Source organism: Dendropsophus ebraccatus, chromosome 12 (assembly GCF_027789765.1).
Source record: "Dendropsophus ebraccatus isolate aDenEbr1 chromosome 12, aDenEbr1.pat, whole genome shotgun sequence".
NCBI lineage: Eukaryota > Metazoa > Chordata > Amphibia > Anura > Hylidae > Dendropsophus > Dendropsophus ebraccatus.
Window position 1 is genome coordinate 75,182,151 of NC_091465.1, and position 27,954 is coordinate 75,210,104.

General features: G+C 41.8%; 1 protein-coding gene across 1 annotated transcript in view; it reads right to left on the bottom strand.

The window, feature by feature from the left end:
* GRIK5 (glutamate ionotropic receptor kainate type subunit 5) overlaps nucleotides 1–27,954 on the bottom strand; it is a 137,269-nt gene that overhangs the window by 66,657 nt on the left and 42,658 nt on the right. The window contains exons 3-4 of the mRNA XM_069948870.1: nucleotides 22,977–23,074; nucleotides 6,550–6,715 (exon numbers count right to left, since the gene is read on the bottom strand). Coding sequence (XP_069804971.1) covers nucleotides 6,550–6,715; nucleotides 22,977–23,074 — 264 coding nt within the window. The remainder of the gene's footprint in view (nucleotides 1–6,549; nucleotides 6,716–22,976; nucleotides 23,075–27,954) is intronic.

Here is a 27,954-nt window from a genome sequence, read left to right on the forward strand (position 1 = left end):
GTCGGCCACATTCACTTTAAATCTCAATCTTTCTACTTATCTTGGTCATGCATTGGCTTTAATAGCAATTGGCGTGGCTTGGCTTGTTCTGTAAAATCCTTGGATTTACTTCAGTGTCCATAAAGACTATGAAAAAAACACTCGCGCTGTCAACTGAGATTATTCCGCTCATGCTTAACGTAAGTCAGCATTTCATAGCTACTGAGGTTATGAGGTTAAGAAAATAAGACATGTTCAACGAATTTCACAGATTTCATTTCAGCTGCTGTGTCTTGAGAAAAAGGCAAATAAAATCACACTTGAAGTACTACACAACTTTTATCTACAAGAATGCAAAAGCCGAGATAGCAAGGAAGTCATTCTCCGTTTCTATTTCGGGCATTAAAAGGTGTTTCTGAATGCAAAATTCCTTAACTGTGGGGAAAACTAGTGGCATATCATTCCCCTGCAGCGCCACCACAGGAGAAATAAGGTATTGCACAGTCCCCATCCAAGCTGATGGATTTTTGTAATGCAGGAGAGGAATGGTCCTCTAGAGCAGGCATGCTAAAGTCCCGCCCGCAGTGTCATTATTTTTGGCCCGCTGAGGACATCAATTGATTTCCTTGAACTGGCCATCCAATGTCACGGAGGATTATAATATGGGTAGTCCGATGGGCCGCTCAGACCACCTTTTTTTAAGACTGTGGACTAGAAGTGAGTGAGTTACATGCAGGCAGCATAGAGACCTCACCACACAGGTCCTGCCCAAGGTCTAACCCAATCTCCTGGTGGGGGAAGTAATTAACAACTATAGGGGGAACTACTGTTGGGGCTGGCTACTATGTGGAGCACTATTGTGGGGGCTGGCTACTATGTGGAGCAATATTGTGAGGGCTGGCTACTATGTGGAGCACGATTGTGAAGGCTGACTATCATATGGAGCACTATTGGGAGTGCTGATTAGTACATGGGGCACTATTAGAGGGTTTACTACTATATGGGGCACTATTAGAGGGTTTACTACTATATGGGGCACTATTGGAGGGTTTACTACTATATGGGCCACTATTGGAGGGTTTACTACTACATGGGGCACTATTGGAGGGTTTACTACTATATGGGGCACTATTGGAGGGTTTACTACTATATGGGGCTCTGTTGGAGGGTTTACTACTATAAGGGGCACTATCAGATGCTGACTACTATACAGGGCACTATTGGAGGCTGACTACTATATGGGGCACTATTGGAGACTGACTGGCTGGCTGGCTATGTGCGACACTATTGGGAAGGCTGCACTCCCCTCTGCATGCTCTTTAATAAATATCATGGTTGACCCTCAATTTTTGTCCAATTTTTCAATTTTGGCCCACTATGTATCTGAGTTTGACACCTCGGCTCTAGAGCAAGAAACCTTATTTGTTATTTGTCTCTGCCCTGGCCAAGAGATGAGGGTCCTGAATGAGTACTCCACCCCCCACCGCCCTAGTTTAACTTGAATTCCCTCATAGGGTATATGGAAAATGATTTACTAAACTACACAACCCCTTCAAAGGGATTATCCCAAAATTAAAGGGAGTCTTCAGCAGGTAGAGTTTACCTTACCTGCTGATAGATCCTTATAATATACATTCCACAGGAGCAGATGGTGCCTGTGTATGGTGCTCTGGTGAGTTGTTCTTAGTAACTTGCTATCCTTTAGCATTGATACAGCTGCCCACCTGCTCCTCTTACCACACCCCTAATGGAGTACGGAGCCACTCCGCCTAGACAGCAACTGTTACTGGAGAGGGGTGGCCTCCATATTAATTAGGGGTGTGGCCATAATAGTGCACCAAGGAGTAGAGATCCACATCGGTGCACCAAGCGACGTTATAACAGTACATTGATTAAAATTAAGCACTTTATTAATGGCACTATGTGGCTCTTTGTAGGGTATGCTAGAAAGATAAATTCCTTTTAAATGTTAAAGGGTACCTGTCTCTAACTGGTAATTATAGATACGCCCTCCCCCAGCGCATTCAGTGAATGAGCCCCCACTAGGGCTCATGCATAGAACTGACCAGGCAAAGGCAATTGCAAAGTTACCCAAACTTCCAGTGGCAGTAGTGACTAAACGCCAATTGGGTGAAGAAACATCACGACAGGTACCCTTTAACCTGCCTAATAAATGGAGCCATGGGTGAGCCTGTGCTCTGATGCTTCATTCACCCCAGTGACTATTGACCTCCACTCTCATGATCATACGTTGGACCCCTAAATATCAGGCCACTATCCCCTATCCTGTAAATAAAGGATAATTCTTGAGATATTTCCTTTAAGGTGTGCCTGGTTCTCATGGCGATGATTTATGAGACTATAGTGAATACTCTGAGGACAACTATGTCCTCACAACATTGTATGGAAGAAAGGTTTGACTATCCACAAATACAGTCAGTGGAACCCATTATATTGTCAGTACCAGGGGTCCCTCAACATACAATATTAATTGGTTCCAGGACAACCATTGTATGTTGAGACCATTGTATGTTAAGACCAAAACTCTATGGAAAACTGGTAATTGGTTCTGAAGCTCCCAAGATGCCATCCCGAAATGAGAAAAAATGGAAATGTATAGGAAAATAGGCAGCTGACTAATACGGATAACGCAAATCCTTATATACAAGTCAGAAAGAGCATCTGGAGACTGTAAGCTACTTTTTATGTAGCAGACTGGAGTGTTTTCAGGGCCCTGTAGAGATCACACAGAAAAGTACTGTAACATGAAGCCGCCCTCACCTGGTGCCCAAACAAGCAGCTCATCCTGGCCCAGGTAAATAGCAGTACAGGACATGTAGTATCACACTGTACTATAGAAAGGAGATACTAGAAACACACAGCAGTACAGGACGTGTAGTATCACACTGTACTATAGAGATGAGATACTAGAAACACATAGCAGTACAGGACATGTAGTATCACACTGTACTATAGAGAGGAGATACTAGAAACACACCGCAGTACAGGACATGTAGTATCACACTGTACTATAAGAAGGAGATACTAGAAACACATAGCAGTACAGGACATGTAGTATCACTGTACTATAAGAAGGAGATACTAGAAACACATAGCAGTACAGGACATGTAGTATCACTGTACTATAGAGAGGAGATACTACACACACAGCAGTACAGAACATGTAGTATCACACTATACTGTAGAGAGCAGATACTAGAAACACACAGCAGTACAGGACATGTAGTATCACACTGTACTATAGAAAGGAGATACTAGAAACACACAGCAGTACAGGACATGTAGTATCACACTGTACTATAGAAAGGAGATACTAGAAACACATAGCAGTACAGGACATGTAGTATCACACTGTACTATACAGAGGAGATACTAGACACACACAGCAGTACAGGCCATGTAGTATCACACTGTACTATAGAGAGGAGATACTAGAAACACATAGCAGTACAGGACATGTAGTATCACACTGTACTATAGAGAGGAGATACTAGAAACACACCGCAGTACAGGACATGTAGTATCACACTGTACTATAAGAAGGAGATACTAGAAACACATAGCAGTACAGGACATGTAGTATCACTGTACTATAAGAAGGAGATACTAGAAACACATAGCAGTACAGGACATGTAGTATCACTGTACTATAGAGAGGAGATACTACACACACAGCAGTACAGAACATGTAGTATCACACTATACTGTAGAGAGCACACAGCAGTACAGGACATGTAGTATCACACTGTACTATAGAGAGCAGATACTAGAAACACACAGCAGTACAGGACATGTAGTATCACACTATACCGTAGAGAGGAGATACTAGACACACACAGCAGTACAGGACATGTAGTATCACACTGTACTGTAGAGAGAAGATACTAGACACACAGCAGTACAGGACATGTAGTATCACACTGTATTATAGAGAGGAGATACTAGAAACACACCGCAGTACAGGACATGTAGTATCACACTATACTGTAGAGAGAAGATACTAGACACACACAGCAGTACAGGACATGTAGTATCACACTGTACTGTAGATAGGAGATACTAGACACACACAGCAGTACAGGACATGTAGTATCACACTGTACTGTAGAGAAACACTAGTAGAGAGCATGCACTTCAGTAACACTGGGATTTTATCAATAAAATGGCCACTTTCTTTGGTCGATCCTCTACTTTTTTACATGTTCCGCAGATCCTGACTGCCTGTAGCATTGTATGTTGAGTCTGGTCTCAAGTTACGATGGTCCAGAAAGGAACATTGTATGTTGAAAATATTGTATCAGGAGGCACTGTAAGTTGAGGGATCACTGTACATTGATTAATCATGTGAAACCATCTAGATACACACTTGTATATACATAACAAATGTATGTGTATCCCACAGGATTGGCTCATGGTATATAGAGGGTACCTTACTAGTACTAATAACAGTACTAGGCTATGTTCACACTGCGTATGAGTCCGGCCGCATTTCATACGCCGCCGTACATGTGCGGCTGAAACTACGGGTGTGGGAAAAGTAGACATGCGGCCGGATGCGTACGAACCGCGAACATACGCCCGTAGTACAGTTATGCTTCCCTAGCTTGTTTCGAAGCGATCTAAGGCAGGTCATTTACTTGGAAATCTTCGCCCAGCCCCGTAAACCACACAGAACCTTTTGGATCGAAAAATCAAGTTCAATTTGGCTGAAATAAGTACTCCGTACGGGACCGCATGGAAATCCACGGCCGTGAGTTTCAACATTTCCGTCCTCAAACAATGGTCTTGTTCATTTTTCACGGCGCTGTATACGATTCGGCCGTAAGCTCATACGTAGTGTGCATTGTGCAAGCGTATATCATATACTTTCTAGCGAACGCATCAACCTCAAAACTACGTGCGTATATTCGCGGTTCGCACTACGGCCAGAAACATACGCAGTGTGAACATAGCCCTATGCTGTATAGGGCCTAAATGAGAATGCAATATAGTGCCCTTATAATACACTGCCTAACCACCTAAATTATATATAGTTATATATATATATATATATATATATATATAATTTATTTATTTATTTACAGCTATGCATTTCTATGGTGACAGACTACAAACTGTGTAGTTTGGTGATGCTGCATTCCTATTCCCTCCTGTGTATGCCATATATATATATATATATATATATATATATATATATATATATATATATATATATTTAAATTACTTTAATCCAGTATTAACAGGACTTTCTAGGTGCTATTAGACATTTGGGATATTAGATAGACTTACATATGAAAATGTAAATAATTCTAAGAATACAAAAACTCTACATGGTATGAAGCCTGATATATTTGATGTATAACACAAGGAGACAAGGATGTGTGGATAACTTTTTTTTTTTTATCATTCTTCTATAAGGAGGTACAGACTTGGCTTAATGCAATCTCTCTAGTCACGACCTAAGGTGGCAACCAGAACTCAACAATAGGTAACTCAACAAGCTTCGGACTCAATTATCGAGAATATAGACGTGATTATAGACATTTCAATAGTTACAATTGCCTGTCTATCCAAAGCCGGCCTTAAGTAATTTTCAATACTGGCAGTCACAATACTTACAATATTCAATACTTACAGTCACTTAATTGACTCTTCCACCTTAGGTATTAATGTAAACTGTATGCCTGGACTATGAGCAGACCTCCCTAATGAGATGTGCTCGGATTTGTCTGATTTTACAAGCCGAGGTCAGTTCTTCCCGTGGATCAAATATTCATAAGTCGTCAATTAGTGAGATACTAGAGGCCTAAATCCTAAGGTACATCGTTATAAGACAGGTCGACATGTACTCACTTGTTGTCCTAAACACTTGAGTACGCTGTATACATAATTCAGTAACAGAAACTAAGGTACCATATGAAAAAATATTATCAAGTATTACTCTCAAATAATAGCTTTACAAGAAAATAATAAAGCTATACTTACCTCTCCACGCTCCCCAGTATCCTGGCTTTTCCGTGCTCACTGCAGCCCCCACACTTCTGAAGCAGTCTCTGAAGTGACAGGCTGCTCAGCCAATGACTGCCCGTGGCACAATCAGAGCCGTGTCAGAAGTGGCAGCGGCGGCTGTGTTAAGTGGGGAGAAGCCAGAGGGACACTGGGGAGTGTGGAGAGGTAAGTATTGCTATATTGTTTTCTACATATGCAGCAAGGGCTGCGCGGACATTGTTAACTATATATATATATATATATATATATATATATATATATATATACAGTATATACAGTATATAATTTTATTTTTTATCTTTTTTGCACAATCGTTGAGCCGTGTAATAGACTCTGAAAGGGAGCGCAGATCCCTACACAAACATGTATTTATATATCAACCAAATAAGTGTTCACCGGGTAGACTGATGGGATATATACATTCACAACATTTCAAGACCTTCGAGCTTCATCTGAATCCTGAAAACCAATGTGACCTCCAGCGCCCATTGTTACAGTACATGGTGTCATTATACACATGATATAAGGGGTCTAACTTACATTCGGCCTTGGCACAGATAAGGCTGGTGGAAGGGTTGTGAAAGGACTTCAGTATGTGTGACACGGCAAGACTTATGTCTTCATTACTTGGGTACAGGCTGACGGATGCAAACCGTAAATATTGTAGCTTGGGGGCTTCTTCTGGTCCCACCTTTATGTGAGGAATCTACAAGGGGAAAAATTATATAAAACATTAAAAAACAGTACAACCTATATTAGCAGGAATCAATTGCCTCTTGCTTTAGAGCATACTACAAATTCAAAAGATTGTCTATATTGCATGACCAAAGGGATTCTTTACTACTGAGAAGATGAAGGAGATGGAAGGGCAGAGTATGGAGAAAATGGAATGATGCACTTGTAGTGTCCCAGAGCAGGTGTGCCACTTGATCTTCTCCTGCACACCTGTCCTCAGGTACCATTGCTAAAGGTACACGCTGGGTGAAGGTCCTGTACTGCCAGTTTTCTGCCACTAGGTGTCACTGTGATGTATATTCGGTGTAGCACAACTGTATGTCAAAGGGTTAATAATGCACTTATTGATCTTATTAATGCCACTGCCTGATGATTTATGTCACTTACACCAATCCTTGAGCTAGGTACCTTAGAGGTCACTAACCTATCCTAGAGGGTCATCTTAGCCTTCTTAGAGACCCCCAGAAGAGTATATATTGGGGTTTAGAGAGCTCTCCTGAGATTGTGAGGATCCCTGATTCCAGAGACAGAGAGAAAGAGTTTTCCCGGGGAGGTTTATCCAGGGCCTGGCCTAGGGCCAGGACCCATCATTGAGACCATACATTGCAGTCTGTTTTCCACATATAAGCATGTTTCCTTTTTCTCCTCAAATATATATATATATATATATATATATATATATATATATATATATATATACACTGTATATACTACCATAGCTGGTAATAATATACCTTACATTGACGTTTCAATACCGTGAGAAAATCCCCCCTGATGTAGACAATTTTTTCCATTGATGGATTTTCAAGACCTTGATGATCATCTCTTTAGGAGGCCATTCTCTAAAACCTGGAGACTGTCAAGGATTACAAATATATAGCAGCTTTGTTTCAGAAATAAAGCCACTACTATCCAGAAATTGTGCTGGATAGTGTCGTTCAGCTCCATTATTGTAAATATAGCTGAGCTGCAATGCTACATACAACCTGCAGACCAGAATGGCACTTTTTTCATAAAAATCTTTTTTTTAATCCAGTGCAGTCCCTTTCAGGCTGTATTCACACAGTGCAGTTTTGCTACATTTTTTTCTGCAAATGCCACCTTTTTTTTTGTTTTCTTTTTTGCATTGATTCTAGAAAAAGTCTGCAAAACTGCATTTTGTAAACACAGCCTCAAGGAGTTCTCTTCAGCTAAAAAAGAAAAAAAAAAACCATAGCTGCTTTCTTTCAGAAACAGTGCCACACTTATTCTCAATTTGTGTGTGGTATTGCACCTCAGCTCCATTAAAGTGAAAGAAAAGGAGTTGTAATGCCACACACAGGACAGAGGTGGCGCTGTTTTTTTAAGTTTTTCTAATCCTGGATAACTCCTTTAACTTCACCCCTCACCCTGAGGTGGTTGGTACACCTTGATGTTCTGTAATGTTACAACATTCAGTAAACTCTAACAATCTGTATTGACTGTAAACGCCATGACGTAAAAGAGACTGCAAAAACCAATAGCAGAACCGCTCTATTTAAAAAGAATTTTCAAAAAATTTATAATTTATATGTACCCAAAACTGATCTAATAAAAAATTTGACTTGTTTTGTAAAATTTTTTTTTTTTAAAGTGCTACATCAATAAGAAAAAATAAAACAGTTATGTTTCTTGGAATGTAACGACGTCAGAATTTTTTTTCCTTCCATGAAATGTGCTGTTATTGTGCAAAAGTAGCAATGTAAAGCATAAAAAAAATTCTATATATATTTGGTATGACTGTAATCGTACCAACCCATATAATATAGTACACATGGTTTATTGCTGCTCAGTGAATGGTGTAAATGTACAACACAATGGTGGGGTTGAAAAGTTAAAAAAAAAAAAAAAAAAAAAAAAATGTCACATTCCAGCTCCTGGGATGTGACAATACAAAAAAAAATCCCGTCTCTGGGGGCTTCTTAGCAACATCTCGCACTATGATACACTTTAATCCATGCATATCTGACAACCCATCAGCTGGGACTCCACCTATCAGATCTGCTTGAATGCTTCTCTAACCCCTTCAGACCCGGCCTATTTTGGGTCTTAAAGGGAACCTGTGACATCGAAAAAGCTGTCCTAAGTGACCGTACCATATGTTATAGAGCAGGGGCAGTCGAGCAGATCTAGTTTTATGAAAAGATTATGTATAACTTGTAAATTATTGATCTAAACCTCAGCTCATTCTTAGATTTAGAGTCTTATTAGTAAATGACAGTCTTCCCCGTAAAAGTGTAAACACAGCGATAGCTGCCAATCATTGATTAGGACAGCCCAGAGGACATCTATGCCTATATATACAGGATCAATAAGTTTACAAGTGAATTATTTCCCATAACACTGTATATCAATATGCTCAGCATCTCCTGCTAGACAGGCTGCCTGGTGGCTTAGTGGGTAGCGCTGTAGTCTTGCAGTGTTGGGGTCCTGTGTTCAAATCCTTCCAAGGGCAAAGTGTTTGTATTTTCTCCCTCTGTGTTTGCTTGGGTTTCTGTCCACGCCCAAAAAAATACAGACAGGCCCTTAAACGGACAGGGACCAGGATTGATGAAACTATGTGAAGTGCTGCTGAATAAGTTGGCGCTATACAAAATAAAAAGCATAACATGGTGGGACCAGTTAGGGTTGCTTTTCAAGCGTCAAGGTAGGTTCCCTTTAAAGAAAATATATATTTTCTTTTTTTTTTATATATATGAGCTAAAACAAAAATCTATAAAAAGAATACTCACCTACCATGGTCCCCCACAGCTCCCACTGTGACATAATCCAGTCCCCTTCTCATCAGTCAGCACTGACTGAGGTGAGCACTGCTGTGGCCAGTGACTGGCTAAATGGGCGTCACTGCCCAGACAATTCCATCTCAGAAGTCGGAAGCAATGAGTGAGATACTGCATAATATCCCAGTGGGAGCTATGAGGGACCAAGAAGGGTAAGTATGCTTTTTTTTTTTTTTTGACCACAGCAACATATAACTATTTTATGCAGATAACCCATCAAGGTTCAAAACAGGCTGGGCCTCGAAATCCACAGGTCTGACCACTAGGTCCCCCACTGATTTTAAGACATAGGTCCTTATTATCCCTAAAGTAAATGGAGCAGCAGTATGCATGGGAGTCTCACTGCTGAGACCCCGACTGAACAGAAGAATAAGTGGGGAGCAGCACACCACATCACTCCCCTGCTGTCATTTATCTTCATCCAGGCCAGGCAGCCCCATAGACTTATATATAAGCAGCCTGGATGGACATTGCTGCGGATCGGGGAGTGAGATGTACTATCACACATTTCTCTGGTTCATTCTCCTGATCAGTGGGACTCCAACTGATCAAAGCTCTGACATGCTAAAAGTTTTTTTTATATGATAGCGCCCATTCAAGTCCCATAGACAATACGTTCAGTTGGGGGCCAAGCAAACACAGTACCGCTCCATTCTCTCCAGGGAAAAATTGATACAGTCTATGGCCTATGGCTGTATCCACATTTTCCAGGACTCCCTAGGGCTGCATCCAACCTCTTCAGCCACCAGTAATCAAATGCAGAGAGTTCAGATTCGGACAAACCAGAACATGCTCGACGTTCGCTCATCTCTAGTAGCTATATTTATGGTTGAGGAGCCCAACTGAGTTGCCCACCCGCCATATGTATGGTACTGGAGAAGAGAGTTGTGATTTCTATTTGTAGCAGCGGTGGAGTGGAAAAGGGATTTTGAGGCACTAGTCCAAATTTAGATTTGTTTGAGAGGGGAAAAAACTCCTCCATAGTTATGTAATGGTAGTGTGGGGGCTGGGGCGGAAACCAGCTTGAGTTAAAGTGTACCTGTCGTTATAACTTTAAAAATGTAAATCAACAGTAGATGTGATATAAAGTAAATTTGCATAGATTTACATAGATTTTTTTTTTTTTGTTATCAATGAAAACACGGCACTTCCTGTTTTCTGACTCTTTTTTTTTTTCTTAGAGTCAGAAAACAAGAAGTCCTGTGTATCCCAGGCCATCTAAGCGCTCACAGAGAGAAGGCAGTCATGTGACTGATGGACACATTGAGCCGTGAGTTAGTCTGGTTTTTTCCAACCAGCACAAGTCAGAAAATCTGCCTGCAGGAGACTGGACCTGGATTTCTGGTAAGTAAAGCTTTGTTTTACAGCATGATAAAAACAAGAAAATAATGAATGTATAGTGTAAACTTGCTGTATTTTACATCTACTCTTGATTTAGATTTTGAAAGTTAAGTACAGCGACACTTTAAGTTTCTGTGGCTAAGGTCACGGGGTGTAATGTCCCCAACAAGTGGTTCCCCTGGGTTAGGATCTTACATCTGGGGATCAAGTTGGGGGCCTTCTTATTATGGCAGATGGTGAGGTATTGAAGTAGCCTCCAGGTTCCCTTTCCATTGTTTTAGGAGAACTCAGTGATTTGTTACCATGGTTACGAGGTATTAAAAATGTTACTTGAATATTTATTGTTATAGATACTTGTGGCCGCTGTGGCCGTTGCACCAAACCCCATTGTGTCCTGGTTCTTCAAAGGGGCTGGGGATGGGGTGGTTGGTGGGGGAGGGGCCATAGCTATCTCTTAGTCATGTTCTTTTCCTGGGCCTAGTACTCCCCAAATCCGTCTTAAGTCCCTATTACACAGGGCAATGGAGAGGAGCACTGTCAGTGCTCACTTGCTCCTCATTTCCTGCCTGCTGCCGGTGCTATTACACGCGGCAGCAGCGAGAAGGTGAGTGGGGGGGGGGGGGGGAGGGGGGAGCGGGGAGCAGGGGGGGGCTGCCTGGGTGATTGAGAGATCGTTCGGGCAGCCCATAAAAGATAGTGGCAGTCTGCTGCTGCCACTCCTATTCCACCGAGCAACGACAGCACATCGTTGCTATCTTAGTCATTTGTCATACAGCGATCAGCCGACATCGTTCATGTTGGTTGATTGTTGTCTTCCATTACACCAGACGATTATCGGCCATAATGGCCAAATACGGCCGATTATTGCTTTGTATAATAGGGCCTTTAGTCCCCTTTAATAACATTTCTCTGTGTTCTCTCCCGGTTCCCGCATCCCCCTAGTCTGCCGCTGATCTGCCTGCGGAGTAATTATCTCCGGCGTGCCTGGAGAGACGGCGAGCTGATGGGTCCTCTCCGCTCTGTATGGGCGCACTGAATTTCCTCTGCCTCATTTCACTGCCTCTCTCTGCTGCTGTAAAGGAAAGCAATAATTACTTTTTAATAATCCTATTTACTTTTAAACGCTGCCTTAATTAATGTACTGTAGTGTATCTCTTTGTTCCATATGTGTGATGTCTCCATGAAATGGTAGTTTTGATCCTCAGAAAATCATGTCGCTTCTCCTCAATATGTTTTTGCCTAATGTAAGAAGGTGCCGGTCACATCCAGAGGGGTCTATTATAGAGACGCAGTGGCCAAGCCGGGGGTGTTATAACTTTTGTATGTGTAGCCGCTATAGCTGCCCCTCGCCCCTGGAGAATGATGGATCCCAAACTGTCCTTTTGTCCCATTTTAGAAAATTAGAATTTTAAATGATGTAGATACACAGGCCTGCTTATGATCTAGCCCAGGGGTATGATCTAGCCCAGGGGCTTTATTTATTTTTTATTTTTCGCAGAAATCAATAGCACAAGTGATTTTAAGACACTCTGTAATAGGTTTTATTAGACAAAGAAACTCTTTCTGTACTCAAAAAGTTGTTTTGCAGCCTCCCTCCACATCTGTTCATTATCAGGCAAAATCGTCTTCATTACAGAGAAGCAAAGTGAAGATGGATTCTGCTGTGTCCATTATATCCTATGGAGGGGGAGGGGATGAGTGAACAGGTAGAGGAGACAAACAGCCCTGCCGTTTGGAGACTGTCTGGGAGCATAAAATGCTGGATTCGGAGGTCAGAAAGGACAGTGCTAGGCTGGGAGCTTGGTGAGGGAAGATTGCAGGATGTAGTGTTTTGCAGGGCTGCCTTTTCTCCTCTCTGCGCTTCCTCATCTCTTTCAACCCCTCCCCTCTCCATAGAGCATAATGGACACAGAAATCCTGCTTCTTCTGGGGGAGGGGGGAGGCTGCTAAACAGCTCTTTGAGTACAGAAGGAAACGCTTTTGCCTTATAAAAACCTATTACACAGTTACTTACAATCGCTTAATCTATTGATACTTATTGATTTCTAAAAAATGGACATTTAAATGACAGTTACGCTTTAAGGGACACATCATCTAAAAAAATCCTATTTATAACCATTGTATTTGTTTCTATTTATTAATTAATTAATATTTTTATTAAAAACATTTTTTACATTATTATGGGGTCAGCCATCTTAGTTGAGTTTCTGCTTAGCTCTGTTCACAGCATTTAGAGGCAGAGACTGAACTGATTTCCATGGAATAGTTTTCTAGGTTGTCTATTGTCATCTATTGATCCCTGGTCATTGTAATCCTCTCTGTGAGAATAATGATGAAACTGCTGAAAAGTTTCCTCTGCAGCCTATTATTATTATTAGTGGCCAAAGTAAAAAAAAATCAAAATTTAAAGGGGTACTCCGGAGACTAAAAATACATTGCTTTAATAAAGATATATTATTATGTAACATGCAAATGTATAGCTTTTTATGTACTTTTGTTGACTGGCAGCAGTAAGGGGTGACACGGCCCCCTCTGCTGCCACCAATGTTTGTGTCGGGAACTACAAGCTTGTCTAAGCTCTGTAGTTCTGGATCCCCTGTTCTAATCATGAGCTGCTGCACTGCCCTATACAAGTCTTGTTTCCCACATGCACTGTATATTCTGAATCTGGCATTTTATCAGACATACTATTTTATGCAGTATTTTTAAAGGAACCAATGACTGAGGCGCCCAGTGGAGCATCTAAGACAAGTGTGAACCCTGCCTTAGAAGTAATGCATCTTTCTTCTACCACAAGTGAGTAATAATTGTCAGCGACTAGCTGTGTAGCAGTGTAGCCATGTGCCCTTTCCTTGTTTAATAATTTCTTTCCTTCGCTCGAGAGCAACTTGACCTCTAGTCTGACTGAAGACAAATATACATAATGTGTTCCCTACTGTGACTAATGTAGATGTGGTTTCATATGTTGTACAATAGAGAAATCAATGTGACTAATAAGTGATAGTTGGAATACATGTATAGCGCATATCTTCCAGTTGACTTCCTTCCTCCAACGCCTTCTCTCTCTGTTCCAGTTGTGCAGCCGAGGAATTAAAGGGTAGGTCGACTTTGCGATCGTCTCTTTTATGAAAAACAACTTTAAAGGGAAGCATCCATGTTGAAAATATCCAATTTGCAGGCAGCATGTTATACAGCAGGATGAGCCGAACAGATTGATATATAGTTTGATGGGAAAAGATTCAGCAGAACGTGTCATTTACTGTTCTAACCCTTTTCTTATTTTGGCTTTAGGAGTCCAGTGGGTGGTCCAATTGATTAGGACGGCCCACTGGACTCCTAGACTGAGGAAGGTTTAGATCTATAAATATGAGTTATACACTGAGTTTTTTCTCACAAAACTATATATCAATCTGCTCAGCTCCTCCTGCTCTATAACATGGTGCCTGTAGATTGGACTATTTTTGATACAACATTTTTTTTTAGGTTCTTAGCTACAGCTACAACTGGATCTGCAGCCAAAATCTCATCTGTTTATCCCATTTTTTTTTTTTGTGGATAAGCTCTAAAACGAAAGGGCCTGAGCCGCACTGTAAATGAGCACCGATAAAGTTTTGTTTATACGGCATAGGAGCTGTATACATAAAACGATAAGGTACCTTTTATGAAGAGTTTTGCTAAATTGCTTCATTTGTTATTTTTGATGCATAGAAGTAATATAACCATTGGTTGCAAACAGGACACGGCTTTTAAGCGTCTCTTGAGTATACTGATACCTTGTGTAAACTGCAATTATAATCTGGTTATAGTGCCATCCTTTTAAAGCTAATGGAATGTAATATATTAAATGATCACCCTGCTTACAGCTCTATTTAGTCATGCTCCGACTATGTTCATTTATAGAAAAATTAGGACACCTCCTCCCCCACGTGTCTTCTCTATCACTTGGCTTAATAGCCGTCGCTTGAAACATTCATGGCCCCAAACTAAACCCTATTCAGCTCCTTTCCTTTCATCAAATCAGAGAAAGATTTTGCACCTCTGAAGAACCCGCCAACCAAAAGCGTAAGATCTATAAAAAGAATCTAAAGACAAAGAGCTACAAAACAGCGAATGAATAATGGCGCAATAGAATCAGCCGTATGGCCCTAGAAGGCCAGGTGCGGGGAGCGTAATGAGCTCGTATGGTAAAGTCTACACATATGTAAATTGGCGAGCTGTAATGTGGCCTTGTTATAGGCTTCGATTGACCACCACAAGGGACGGGAGGCAATTACTGCGCTCCGAGAGAGGAAGACTTGGGAATTGTCGTGTTCATTTCATGTCTGCTCCCTTTCATTTTATAACCATGGTAGTTTTTATTAAACAATATATTACGTATTGTATTGCATTACATATGTATGAGATGGAAAAAAGGGTCTGCACCATTCCCGTCCTGTGTCTGCTATATCAAGTCCATCCCCATTCACTACCCAATAAAACTGTAATATTTGGGTGGTTTAAAAAATAACTATCATCTTTTTCTTGCTTGTGTGATTTTTGGGTCAGTTTTTTTTTTTTAATCATGATGGGGTTTTTTTTACCCAGTTTGTGGCTTTTTCTCCAATAGATTTGTCCTAATTAAAAATGGAGTTGCGTTTTTGAAGCATTTTTTCCTCTCGTTCTTCTTAAGAAATTTTAGAATTTTGCCAAAAAAAAAAAGGGGGGGGGGGGGGGAAGGGGCAACTAAAAAATACGCACACTTTTTTGGAAAAACTGCAAGATCTTTTTTTTTTTTATAAAAATCTTAAAGGGGTATTTAAGATTTTTTTTTTAAACTGACATCAATTATTAGACAAGGTGCAATAAACAGGTTGTAGTGGTACCACTAAAAGAAACACGACAAAGGCACCCCCACCTCACACTAGCAGGAGAGATTTTTTTCCCCTCCTTTCTACAATTTCCCAGAGCCTAAATAAGATATCTAGAAGTTGTCGTCCCATCCAGCATTAGCCAATGGATCCAGATTTGGTTAAATTTCTTGGGGCACTTCCAACTCTCTTTTAAAACTACATAAAGGGGAACGTACTTATAAACCATCTGTATCCAGTGAGAGAGCGATGGGATGAGTGATTGTAGATCACATGATAAGTAACCCCCGAAAGCAAAATGACAATTTTCTGGGCTATTTTAACAGCATTTAGATTCACAAGCCCCATGGACTATATGTGACAATAGACAGGATGCAGAGTAATGAGCAACAGCTATTGCATATGTTATCTCTGTTATCTATATACTGGTGTCATCTGTCACTGTACTCCTGTCTGTGTTATCTATATACTGGTGTCACCTGTCAATCTACTCCTGTTTGTGTTATCTATATACTGGTGTCACCTGTTACTGTACTACTGCCTGTGTTATGTATATACTGGTGCAACCTATCACAGTATTCCTGTCTGTGTTATCTATATACTGGTGTTACCTCTCACCGTACTCTTGTAGTGTCCCAGCACAGGGTGCTACCTAATGTACCTGTGTAAAGTTTTTGCTCAGGTTTTTGCACAGTGGGAGGTGTGGAAGTATATTATTGTGTTTTCCCCACTAGGTGTCACTACTGGTTTGTATGTAATTTCTTTGCACAGCTGAAGTCTGCCAATGGGTTAACTATTGTGTGTCACATGTTGTCTTCTGCCCACTAACAGGTGCAGGTGCTTTACCTCCTTTCTTCAGCCTATTCTCTACTTTCTTTCTCTCTGCACACACACACAGCCCCACCAATCACAGACAGGGCTGGATGGACTTAGCTCCTGGTGGGAGGAGTTAGTGGTTGTAGTCTGGATTTAGTGTGAGAGTAAGCAACACACACAAGTCTATGTTGACGCCAAGCCAGGTCCTATGACAGGGACACAACTAACCACTGTTCTTTTCCTTATAAGCAACAGAACCGCTATGTAGTGCTAGAACTCTACAGGGGGAGAGAAGCCGCACCAGGAACTTCCCTGCAAAGTGCAGGGCAGTTACCTCAACAGTCATAGGAAATGACCACAGTGGAACAAAGGTACGGAAAGTCTACGTATTCAACTGCACAGTGCCAGACAACCGGAAGTCGGCTTAGCCCAGATACCAAGGCCTGGGACTCATATTACCCACCTAGGACAGTTAGCCCGCAACTAAGGGGCAAAAAGCAGTCAGACTATAGGTCATACGTGAGTACGAGTATTCTCTGTGTTATCTATATACTGGTGTCACCTGTCACTGTACACCTGTCGGTGTTATCTATATGCTGGTGTCACCTCTCACTGTATTCCTGTGATGATAAGTAACTCTCAGCTTAGTTTTAAGCCTAGTGGTAAGAATGCAAACTACAAGATTTCAGTATTATTAATATTATTATTTGGGGAAAAAAAAAATCAAAAAAGTAAAAAAAATATATGTTTAACATAAAAACATATTAAAAAAAAAAAAAAAAAAAATATATATATATATATATATATATATATATATAAAAAAATTTAAACAATAGGTAATTTTCTATTAACACATTTCAAGTGTTATCATAGGGACAGCGATCTCATGGCAACCATTCCGAAAGAATCCAGCCTTCAATTCTTTACCACAAAATATATGGTATAATATATATTCCATTGGATAGCTATGACATCATAGGAGTGACGTAATGGGGGAGGTGAATACCACCTCGAGCTATCTTGGCCTCCATGTATAGATTTCATGTATTATAAGATGATGCCTTTCTGCAGTAGACTGACCCATAGTCCAATAAGACACCCCTTATAGCACCTATGGATTTCATAGCAAATGACAAACTCGTCCCTGCTACATCTGAGCGAGCCGTCGCTGTCCCTGCTGCATTTGCATTGTGTGGCATGCATCCAAATACCCACTTTTAAATGTAATGTAACCCTGATAGAAAATGATTGCAGATAAAACTCTGCCTGTTATGGAGACAAGGTCAGTGAACAGGAGCTCACCCTCCATCGGCTGCTCAGATAGACACATCTAATAGTGTCGCTTATTGCCGTAATCACATCTATCAAATGTCATGTGCAGGAACCACAGTGCACCGACACCCTCACAGAGACACCATCATCTCCACGTCTCAGGGTAAAATTATTGTTTTCAGGATTCGCAAATATTCACATCCAAAGTGCATGAAATGTGTTGGAATTACATAGGAAACAATGGTAAAGCAGACCCCCACCCACCTGTCACCCACCTCCATTCTCCTTGTTATTGTTCTCTGTCATTTTGTAAGGTGATTGACAGTCCTTACCAGCGTATATGGCTTATATACTATGTTTATTCACTCATCCTGATCGGGGTATTTTCTGCCATACTTAAAGGGATTGTCCAAGCTTAGAAAACATGTCTGCTTTCTTCTAGAAACAGCACCTCTCCTGTCCTCAGTTTGGGTGGGGGGTTTTGCAGCTCAGTTCCATTATAGTGAATGAAGCTGAATTGCAATACCACACACAACCTGAGGACAGGGGTGGCACTGGTTTTGCTGTGTTCTAAAAGGGTACGCTGGCAAAAAAATCTTCTTCTTTTTTTTTTTTTTAAATTAACTGGTTTCAGAAAGTTATATAGATTTGTAATTCACTTCTATTTAAAATCTTCCCATACTTATGAGCTGCTGTATACCCTGCAGGAAGTGGTGTTTTTTTCCGATCTGACACAGTGCTCTCTGCTGCCACCTCTGTCCAGAGCTGGAAAGGTTTTCTATGGTTATTTACTGCTGCTCTAAACAGTTCCTGACATGGACAGAGGTGGCAGCAGAGAGCACTGTGTCAGACTGGAAAGAATACACCATTTCCTGCAGGACATACAGCAGCTGATAAGTACAGGAAGACTGGATATATATTTTTTTATTTTTATTGAAGATGTAACATAAAACAGTTAAGAGCATGTCATAAATAATGAGGTCACGCATATATAACTTTCTGAACCCAGTTGATTGGGGGAGAAAAAAACAAACAAACAAAAAAAACACAGGCCCGTCACAATCTAACCACCAGTGCATAAAATAAACAGGAGGACAGAATTGTTATAAACTATTAATAGTTATGCTACCAAAGGAAAGCAAGCTGACCAGGCAGACATATACTGGAGGAAGTGATCCTGACTGAGGAGGACCCCTGGGATTTGCTGCAATTATCTGGTCACTGGTCTGACCTCTGCAGGTACTTGTACGGTTCATTTGCTGGGAACAGGAAAAAAAAGTCCCTTCATGTACAAAATTGTATCTGTGTCCTACAGATTTGTGAACCGGTCTGCAAAAGGGGTAAAAAGAGCACAACTCTGTAAATGTTTGGGGGCGTTCATGGGGCTTAAAGGGGAACTCTGGCAAAATTGTTTTTCCTTAAGCCAAATGGTGTCAGAAAGTTATATAGATTTGTAATTTACTTCTATTTTTAAAAATCTTAAGTCTTCCAGTACTTATCACCTGCTGTATGTCCTGCAGGAAGTGGTGTATTTTTTCCAATCTGACACAGTGCTCTAGAGAAGGAAAGGTTTTCCATGGGGATTTGCTACTGCTCTGGACAGTTCCTGTTATGGACAGAAGTGGCAGCAGAGAGCACTGTGTCTGGAAAGAATATACCCTTTACTGCAGGACATATGCCGTGGCCCAGGATGCTGGATATGGTGTGTAGGCAGCAGGTGGGCTCTGGTGTTTGTGGGGTTGGTACTTCTCTTGCCATAGTGGCCGCCTTCTACCTAACCAGCTCGGTGAACACCAGGTTAGGTAGCACAAGTCCCAAGTCTCTGTCTCTGGGTGTAGCTAACTTCTCAAGATTACCCAAGGTAATCGAGTGTTGTCAGTAGGATACTTCGGCCCTAGCAACTTTGCCCTACTGGGGATCAGTCCCTCTTTCTTTCTTTAGGGGTGACTTTCCTGACGATAAGAAGAACCCCAGATGTAGACAAGGGTTGCCCATGTCATGGTTACCCCACGTTTAGGGTTCTACCACTGGATACTAGTGGTCTCAGTCTCTACTCTGAAGTGAACTAAAACTAAAACTCTCAAACAGGAACCCCTCCCCTTTATGGTTATGGCAAAGGAAGGAACATAGAGAGGGGACCAGGGTAGAAAGTCTGCACCTGTGATTGGTCAACATAACACACATATAACCTTGTATGCACTGCAGCTGTGCACCTCACACAGGAAAGGAAAGTGGGACACCAAGTGGCAGGAGTGCTAAGTACAACGTCATCCCTGAGTGTCTGCCACCTGACAGAGAAACTTTACCTAGGTGGTATAAAACTTAGTGGACCACCAGTAGCGGGAAACTACACATACAGCAGATGATAAGTACTAGAAGAATTGAGATTTTTAAATAGAAGTAAATTACAATTCTATATAACTTTATGACACTCGATGATTTAAAAGGAAAAAAAATAGCCGGAGTTCTCCTTTAAATGTCCTAAACCTGCAATCACATCCTGATGACATATCCTTATGTTATGGCAGATATCTCAGGACGTGCGGAAGCAGAGAGCTCAGCATTAGCATCGATCTCCCATTTCTCATGGAGCTCTCTGTTTTCTGTTGTAATAGGCGGCTGAGGTTAATTTTTAAAGGGACAGTAACCTCATACATGAGAGCTGGATAGAATGGAGCCCACAAGCATTTCCTATCAGGGATAACTTTGCTGCTGAATTATAATATGAGAGCATGGCCATGTAATTGCTAGCTCCGAGGCCTAGCAGCACTGGGGTCATTGGTCTGGATCTGACTAGTTTCTATTTTCTCCTCTTCATTCCTGTGGGTTTCCTCCAGTTACTCCGCTTTTCTCCACAGGTTAAGTGGCTTCATATAAAATAGTCCCTGATGTGAGACTTTGAAATAGTGAAAATGAGATGGTGGCCCCACTGGGGACAAGAAGTGATGTGAGCACATTATCTGTACAACACATAACGGAGTAACACCATAAAACAACGACCTATGCCAGGCCTGTGCTCAGCTTCCCCATGTGATATATGTAACTCCGCTGACATAATATATGACTATATACCCCCTATAGTAAATGATTAGGTGCCCATGGCTATATAAAAGCCATATGAATAAGACTGTGTGCCAAGTGTATTCATACAAGTCAAGGAACTCCTTGGTGACTCATTCTTTTCTATATCTATAGTACGGGGGGATTATTCTTTATAATATATACCTTGGTTGTTGCAGAACCAGATTTTATCAAAGAAAGCTAATTTTATTAAAATAATTAAAAAAAATAAAGGCCTGCAGGAGCTGAAGTGTGTGTTATGATGTTCTGCAGCAGCTGGGGTGTGTGTTATGATGTTCTGCAGTAGCTGAGGTGTATTATGAGGATATTCAGCAGCTGAGGTGTGCATTATGATATTCTGCAGCAGCTGAGGTATGTATTATGATGCTCTTTAGAAGATGAGGTGTGTATTCTAATGTTCTGCAGCAGCCGAGGTGTATTCTAATGTTTCAAAGTAGCTGAGGTGCATTATGATGTTCTTTAGCAACTGAGGTGTGTATTATAATGTTCTTCAGTAGCTGAGGTGTATATTTTAATATTCTGCTGCAGCTGAGGTGTATATTATGAAGTTCTGCAGCAGCTGGGGTGTTTATTATAATGTTCTGCAGCAGCTGGGGTGTGTATTATGTTCTGTAGCAACTGGGGTGTGTATTATGTTCTGCTGCAGCTGGGGTGTGCATTATTTTCTGCTGCAGCTGGGGTGTGTATTATTTTCTGATGCAGCTGGGGGGGGGAATTATAATGTTCTGCAGCAGCTGGGGTGTGCATTATTTTCTGCTGCAGCTGGGGTGTGTATTATAATGTTCTGCAGCAGCTGGGGGGGAATTATAATGTTCTGCAGCAGCTGGGGTGTGTATTATAATGTTCTACAGCAGCTGGGGTGTGTATTATATAATGTTTTGCACCAGCTGGGGTGTGTATTATCATGTTCTTCAGCAGCTGGGGTGTCTATTATAATGTTCTGCAGCAGCTGGGGTGTATTATGTTCTGCTGCAGCTGGGTGTGTATTATAATGTTCTGCAGCAGCTGGGGTGTGTATTATAATGTTCTGCTGCAGCTGGGGTGTATTATGTTCTGCTGCAGCTGGGTGTGTATTATAATTTTCTGCAGCAGCTGGGGTGTGTATTATAATGTTCTGCAGCAGCTGGGGTGTGTAGTATAATGTTCTACAGCAGCTGGGGTGTATATTATATAATGTTTTGCAGCAGCTGGGGTGTGTATTATCATGTTCTTCAGCAGCTGGGGTGTGTATTATGTTCTGCAGCAGCTGGTGTGTGTATTATGTTCTGCTGCAGCTGCAGTAAGTATTATGTTCTGCAGCAGCTGGGGTGTGTATTATATTCTGCTGCAGCTGGGTGTGTATTATAATGTTCTGCAGCAGCTGGGGTGTGTATTATAATGTTCTGCAGCAGCTGGGGTGTGTATTATAATGTTCTGCAACAGCTGGGGTGTGTATTATAATGTTCTGCAACAGCTGGGGTGTGTATTATAATGCTCTACAGCAGCAGAGACGCAAATTTTAATCTTGTCAAGTAGATGCTCCACAGAACGGCAAAATACACGTTGATGAAGCTGCTGAAGAACCTGAAGATGCATTACTCGTCCCTAGGTGATAAAGAGAAGGAGCTTCCTGAAAGTGATCTGCCACTGACCCCTCCTGCACTCAGTAGTGCCTATGTAGCCCAGCTCACCTCCTTATAACGGCCAGGTTCTGACACCAGAAAGTAATGGTTATCTGTACATACTTTACAGATGGACAAGACGCCAAGATGTCCTGTTAAAGCTGTGGTGGAGCGCTCCATGTCATTGCATTGTATCTAATGATGACATTTTATATAACATCTACATACATCATATATTATACCCATTTCTCTAGAGCGGAAGGATAAAAACTACTTCTGGGTGGACCACGAATCTCCAGGCTGTAGGCGGCCATTGGTAATCTCTGCATTGGATAGAGGGAGACCAATCACTGGTTGGTGCCATCGCTTTGGGGGATCTGGCCCAGGGGTCATTGGGAAGAAAGTGTGACATAGAGGCCCACAGTTATATACTACATAGGAACACTCCAGTATACTACATAGGTCTGCATCCTTACCTCCTTCTCTCCACAGATATGGCTGACGGTAGATGCCGAGGCTGGGCTGGTCGAGGGTCCCAGTACAGAGACCACCCCTTTGGGTAAAATTTGACACACTGTAGAAACAAAAAACACATATATAAAATAAGCAAAATGAAGTCCAAAGCACGGTATCATTTGCCTCTTCTCCTTCCCTTTCTTCTTATGAGGTGGTACATAAACATCAATACAAGCGTCAATGACTCCTTCAGCATGTACATACAGATAGTGCCGGGAGAAGTCTCAGTCCTGGCGGTAATGTCTGTCTGTCGATTATATTCACCTCATTAAGTTCCTCTCGGTTTATAGTCCTTTCCCTCATAGGTTATTGAACATTCACTTCTAGCAGCCTTCGGGTTGACAATCTAGAGCGCGTTCCCTCTGATTAAATCCTGGGGTCCAGGTCAGGTTTGATAATTGCGTCCCATGCATTCTATCCTCGGCTCACCCATCTCCAACGTCTTATGTAACCCTTCAGGAACACAGACATTCGGCAAACACGGCTCAGGACAGAACACACTCATTAGGACTTAATTCACACAGTGAGGGACATTTACTTGGTCACTTATGAAAGGAGAAATGCTAATGATATATAAAAAAAAATGGAAAAAGTTGCTCCAGGCACCACACTTATAAATTCTGTAACCGCAGCATTTTAGAGAGGGTTTGGTTAGGGCAAACAGAGGGGAAAAAATTCTTGCCGCGGATCCCTTATTTCAGTATAATTGAATTGTTATAATAGTTAAATCGCTAATCGCTACCTTCCGAGTCAAGTCACGGCTCGGCACTCTATTGTTTCACACTGCAGATCATTCATGGGCTCGATAGCTCCTACAAGTAAGGGGAAGTTCCCGCGGGTCGGATTTACTGCGGATTTTCCATCTGGATATGCGGATGGGAAGGAGCAGCGACGGGGATGAGATTTGTAAAAATCTCATCTATAGGCTGCAGAAAATGTCTGTGTCATACGTGACCTGGGGTGCGGATTTTTTTTAAAAATATATATATATCTGTAGCATGTCAATTTATAGTGCAGAATAGTCAGGGGTTTGTTGCATATTTTCCCTATTTAGTTCGGGATGTCAAATGCACAACAAAGCCAATGTGCTGAGGATTTTAAAGTTTAAATTTAAAAAAATGATACTCACCAACCCTGGCGCCCCTGTGGGAGTGCTGCTCTAATCTCCAAACAGAGAAAAGCAGTGCAGTCTACAAAAAAATGCTGAACACTTCTTCCAACGCATTTTAGCAATTGGTGGATATGTCAGTAGATAGACCGCTTCCCTTGTTTCCGGGTGCTGGTATTAAGGTAAGGAAAACTTCTTTTACTGCGGCGGTGTGGTGTCAAAGAGGCAAAGCCTAGAGCATCTGCGCTCTAGGCCTGAAACACTTCTCTCTCTCTCTCTGCCTTTCTTCTTTGGAGGAACGCCCCTGGCCTGGATCTTCTTCTTCACCAGGTCTAGGGCATGGATGCTGTAGGCCCCGTCTCTTTGACACCACATTGACAGAATTAAAAGAAGTTTTTACATGAATACCGTCTGTTGAGCGATACAGATTCACTTTAATGCACATTGTTAGTGCCAATTTTTACTAGTTTACTGGTGGAGGTCTGGTTTTTGAGACGCCCCTTGATAGCTAAAACAAATGCAAATTCTGTTCGCACCTTTCAAGTCTGTTTGGCTCTGAATTGGGCTGAGCAGTGCAGATGAGAAGATGTACCGATTAGAAACAAATGTCAGCACTTCTTCCTACTTATTTTAGCAATTGATAGCGGGAGGTGTCTTTGGATCGCCATTGATGAAAAAATCATTCGGTCATGTCCTACATAACGTCATGTCCTACATCTAGCAAAGCGACAGGTACCCTTTAAGATCTCACTGCTCAGCCTCTCGGGTGCTCAATCACTTGTTTCTACCCTTTGCCCACTAAAAAACCTTGTGCCAGTACACTGCATACTCCCCCTATGGTGCCAATACACTCCCTTTTTAAGGACTCCTTTCTGCCCTTCTAGCAGTGTTGAGTTGCAGTGCTCAGTGCCACCATTAAATTTTTCCGAGACCCACGCTGATGCTGACACCTCCTCCTGCAAGCTGGCAGCCAGCAAACTATGTACTTTATATTTACTTTCCATTGACTTTTTGTATTCTATTCTATATATCATCCAATTCCCTCTTGCAGTCCAAAAAAACAAACCGGCGGGGAAGCTCGTCTTAGAATAAGGTAATGCACAATGAAAGGTGTTCTGTAAACACTGTTATATGGGAAATGTGGTAATAAAAAGACTGTCATCTATAATACATGGCTATCAGCAGGAACCAAAATGTGTGGAAGTGAACACAAAATGCATTTCTTTTATTTTCGAGAATTTGGGATTAGAAATTGCTTCTGGTCTGATCGAGATGTTTTACAGTATATAATGTACATTATTTAGCAGAACAAAAATAAGAAGCTTGTTTTATTCCGAGTTATAAAAAAAACAATAAACATAAAAAATTAAGCACACAGAGACATTTTGCTTAAATAAGCATTGTTGGCATTTTGCAAAATACAAATATCTGTTTATTTACAGGGAGAGTCAAATTTGTGGAATTTAAGCGTCCCCTCCCACTCCGCCCACCTTAACAATTTGTTGAGAGCGTAAAGTCTAAATACACACAAGAATCTGTGACCAATGGCACAAACTCTTTCATAAATACCCCCTTCCTCTCAGGAATCATAGAGTAATAGCAAGCCGAACCTGAGCATGCAGTATTTGATTATCGGTGGCTGAAGCAGTCGGATGCAGCCCTAGGGAGACCTGGAAACATGGATACAGCAAGGCTGCGTTCACACTATATATATTTCAGTCAGTATATTTCAGTCAGTATTGCAACCAAAACCAGGAGTGGATTAAAAACACAGAAAGGCTATGTTCACACAATGTTGAAATTGAGTGGATGGCCTCCATATAACAGTAAATAACGGCCATTATGTCAATATAACAGCCGTTGTTCTAAAATAACAGCAAATATTTGCCATTAAATGGCGGCCATCCACTCAATTTCAACATTGTGTGAACAGATCCTTTCTGTGTTTTTAATCCACTCCTGGTTTTGGTTGCAATACTGACTGAAATATACTGACTGAAATATACATATACTGACTGAAATATACGTAGTGTGAATGCAGCCATAGGCTGTATCTTTAAAAAGTTGTCGAGAGAAAATTAACTTGTCGATAGGGGACAAGTAAGAGATCACGGGGGGTTCTGACCTCCATATCCCCCACAATCTTCTTTGTTTTTAATAGAACCCCGGGTACGGCACGTGACCCGTGGCTCTATTCATTCCTATAAAGCTGCAGGCAAGAGCCGAGTTATCACTTTCCGGCTTACTCGTCTCTTTCCAGCTGCTCCATAAGAATGAATAGAGCCGCGGGTCAGATGCCATACCCCCACATCTATCCAAAACAAAGAAGCCGGGGGCCGATACAGAAATCACGGGGGGGGGGGGGGGGGGGTACGGAGGTCAGACCACCCTGCAATCTCTTATTTGTCCCCTATCCTGTGGATAGGGGACAAGTTAATTTTTCCTGGACAACCTCTTTAAAGTGACTGTACCACAAGGCCCAGGCTGAAGCACTGGAGGCGGGCCGACCCACCCTTAGTGGGAAGAAACCCCAGCCCCTCCATGCCATGACTCCATTAGAATCAATGGAACCCTATCATAGAGGGGCGGGGGTTTCCTCCCACTAAGGGTGGGTCGGCCCGCCTCCAGCGCTTCTGCCTGGGCCTCGTAGTACAGTCACTTTAAGGTGGCATCCAACTGCTTCAGCCCCCGGTAATCTAATGCTGCACACTTGGGTTTGGCGTGCTTGAGGATTGCTCATCTCTATACCCCACCACACTCCTGGCTAGACATCCCCTTACCAATGGCAATGATAATCCCTTACCCCTGTATTAGAATACCCTGACCAGAAGAAGAGTTGCTTTCTGTTTTCCTTTAACCATAAGGACCTGGTCCTTTCTTTTACACTAGTCCTGGTCACTTTTTAGTCTATAAACCACGTGGCTCACAATTTTAGAGTAGTTTCAGTCACAGGAGCGCTCAGAGGCAAGACAATACATTTACTAGTCTTTCCAGGACTGCAATTCCCAACAGCGGGGTGTAGCTCTATTCATTTTTTACTTGAAAGCCACACTGCCCCAGGCCTGGTTTGAAGCCCACCTCAGCCCTAGCCTGAAGCTATATGGCCCCTGCTCAACTGCTTCCCACAGGTGGAACTTCTCCTCTCTTCTCTCCACCTTCACACAGATTTTAGGGCAAGGCTTGGACTGTGTCCTGGACTGACTTTAGCAGAAGCGTCTTGCTTCCAGTTGTCCTCGACTACACTCCAGAGAAGCTGCTCTAAGATTTTCCTTCTCTCACTAGAGCTCAGTGAGCTCCCACTCGCCTTCTGGAAGGCTCCATGACAAGTGTAGGTTAAGCTCACAGCTGTGTCTAGTACATAAGATCACTATTTCAAGTGCATAAAAAATTATAAATCACATATAACATTAGTTATGTAAGAAACAACACCTAACCGTAGGCCATGAGGGGTCCCAGTGGGACACTGCATCTATTGATCCCGCATCAAGCACCACATGTTCTTAAAGGAAATTTTCTATTTGTTTACTATTATTCATGATTTACCACTAGTAAGATGAATACGCTTTGCTTTGTGAACAGAAACTAAACAGTTCAGTCATCTCTACACCTGAAATTTTCATTGATTGTCCGACAAGCGGCTGATAATGAAACCGCGAACTGCAGACGGCTGATCCCGGGACTGCTTATTGTTAATGGAAATTAATAGAAAATAGAAAAAGACAGAAGAGATTTATAATACCGTCCCATGTTTTTCTTTCCGTTTGTAATGTGGTGACAATATTTGCGGTAATCTGTAACAAGTGGCGGGCCGGCAATGCATAGACTCAGCA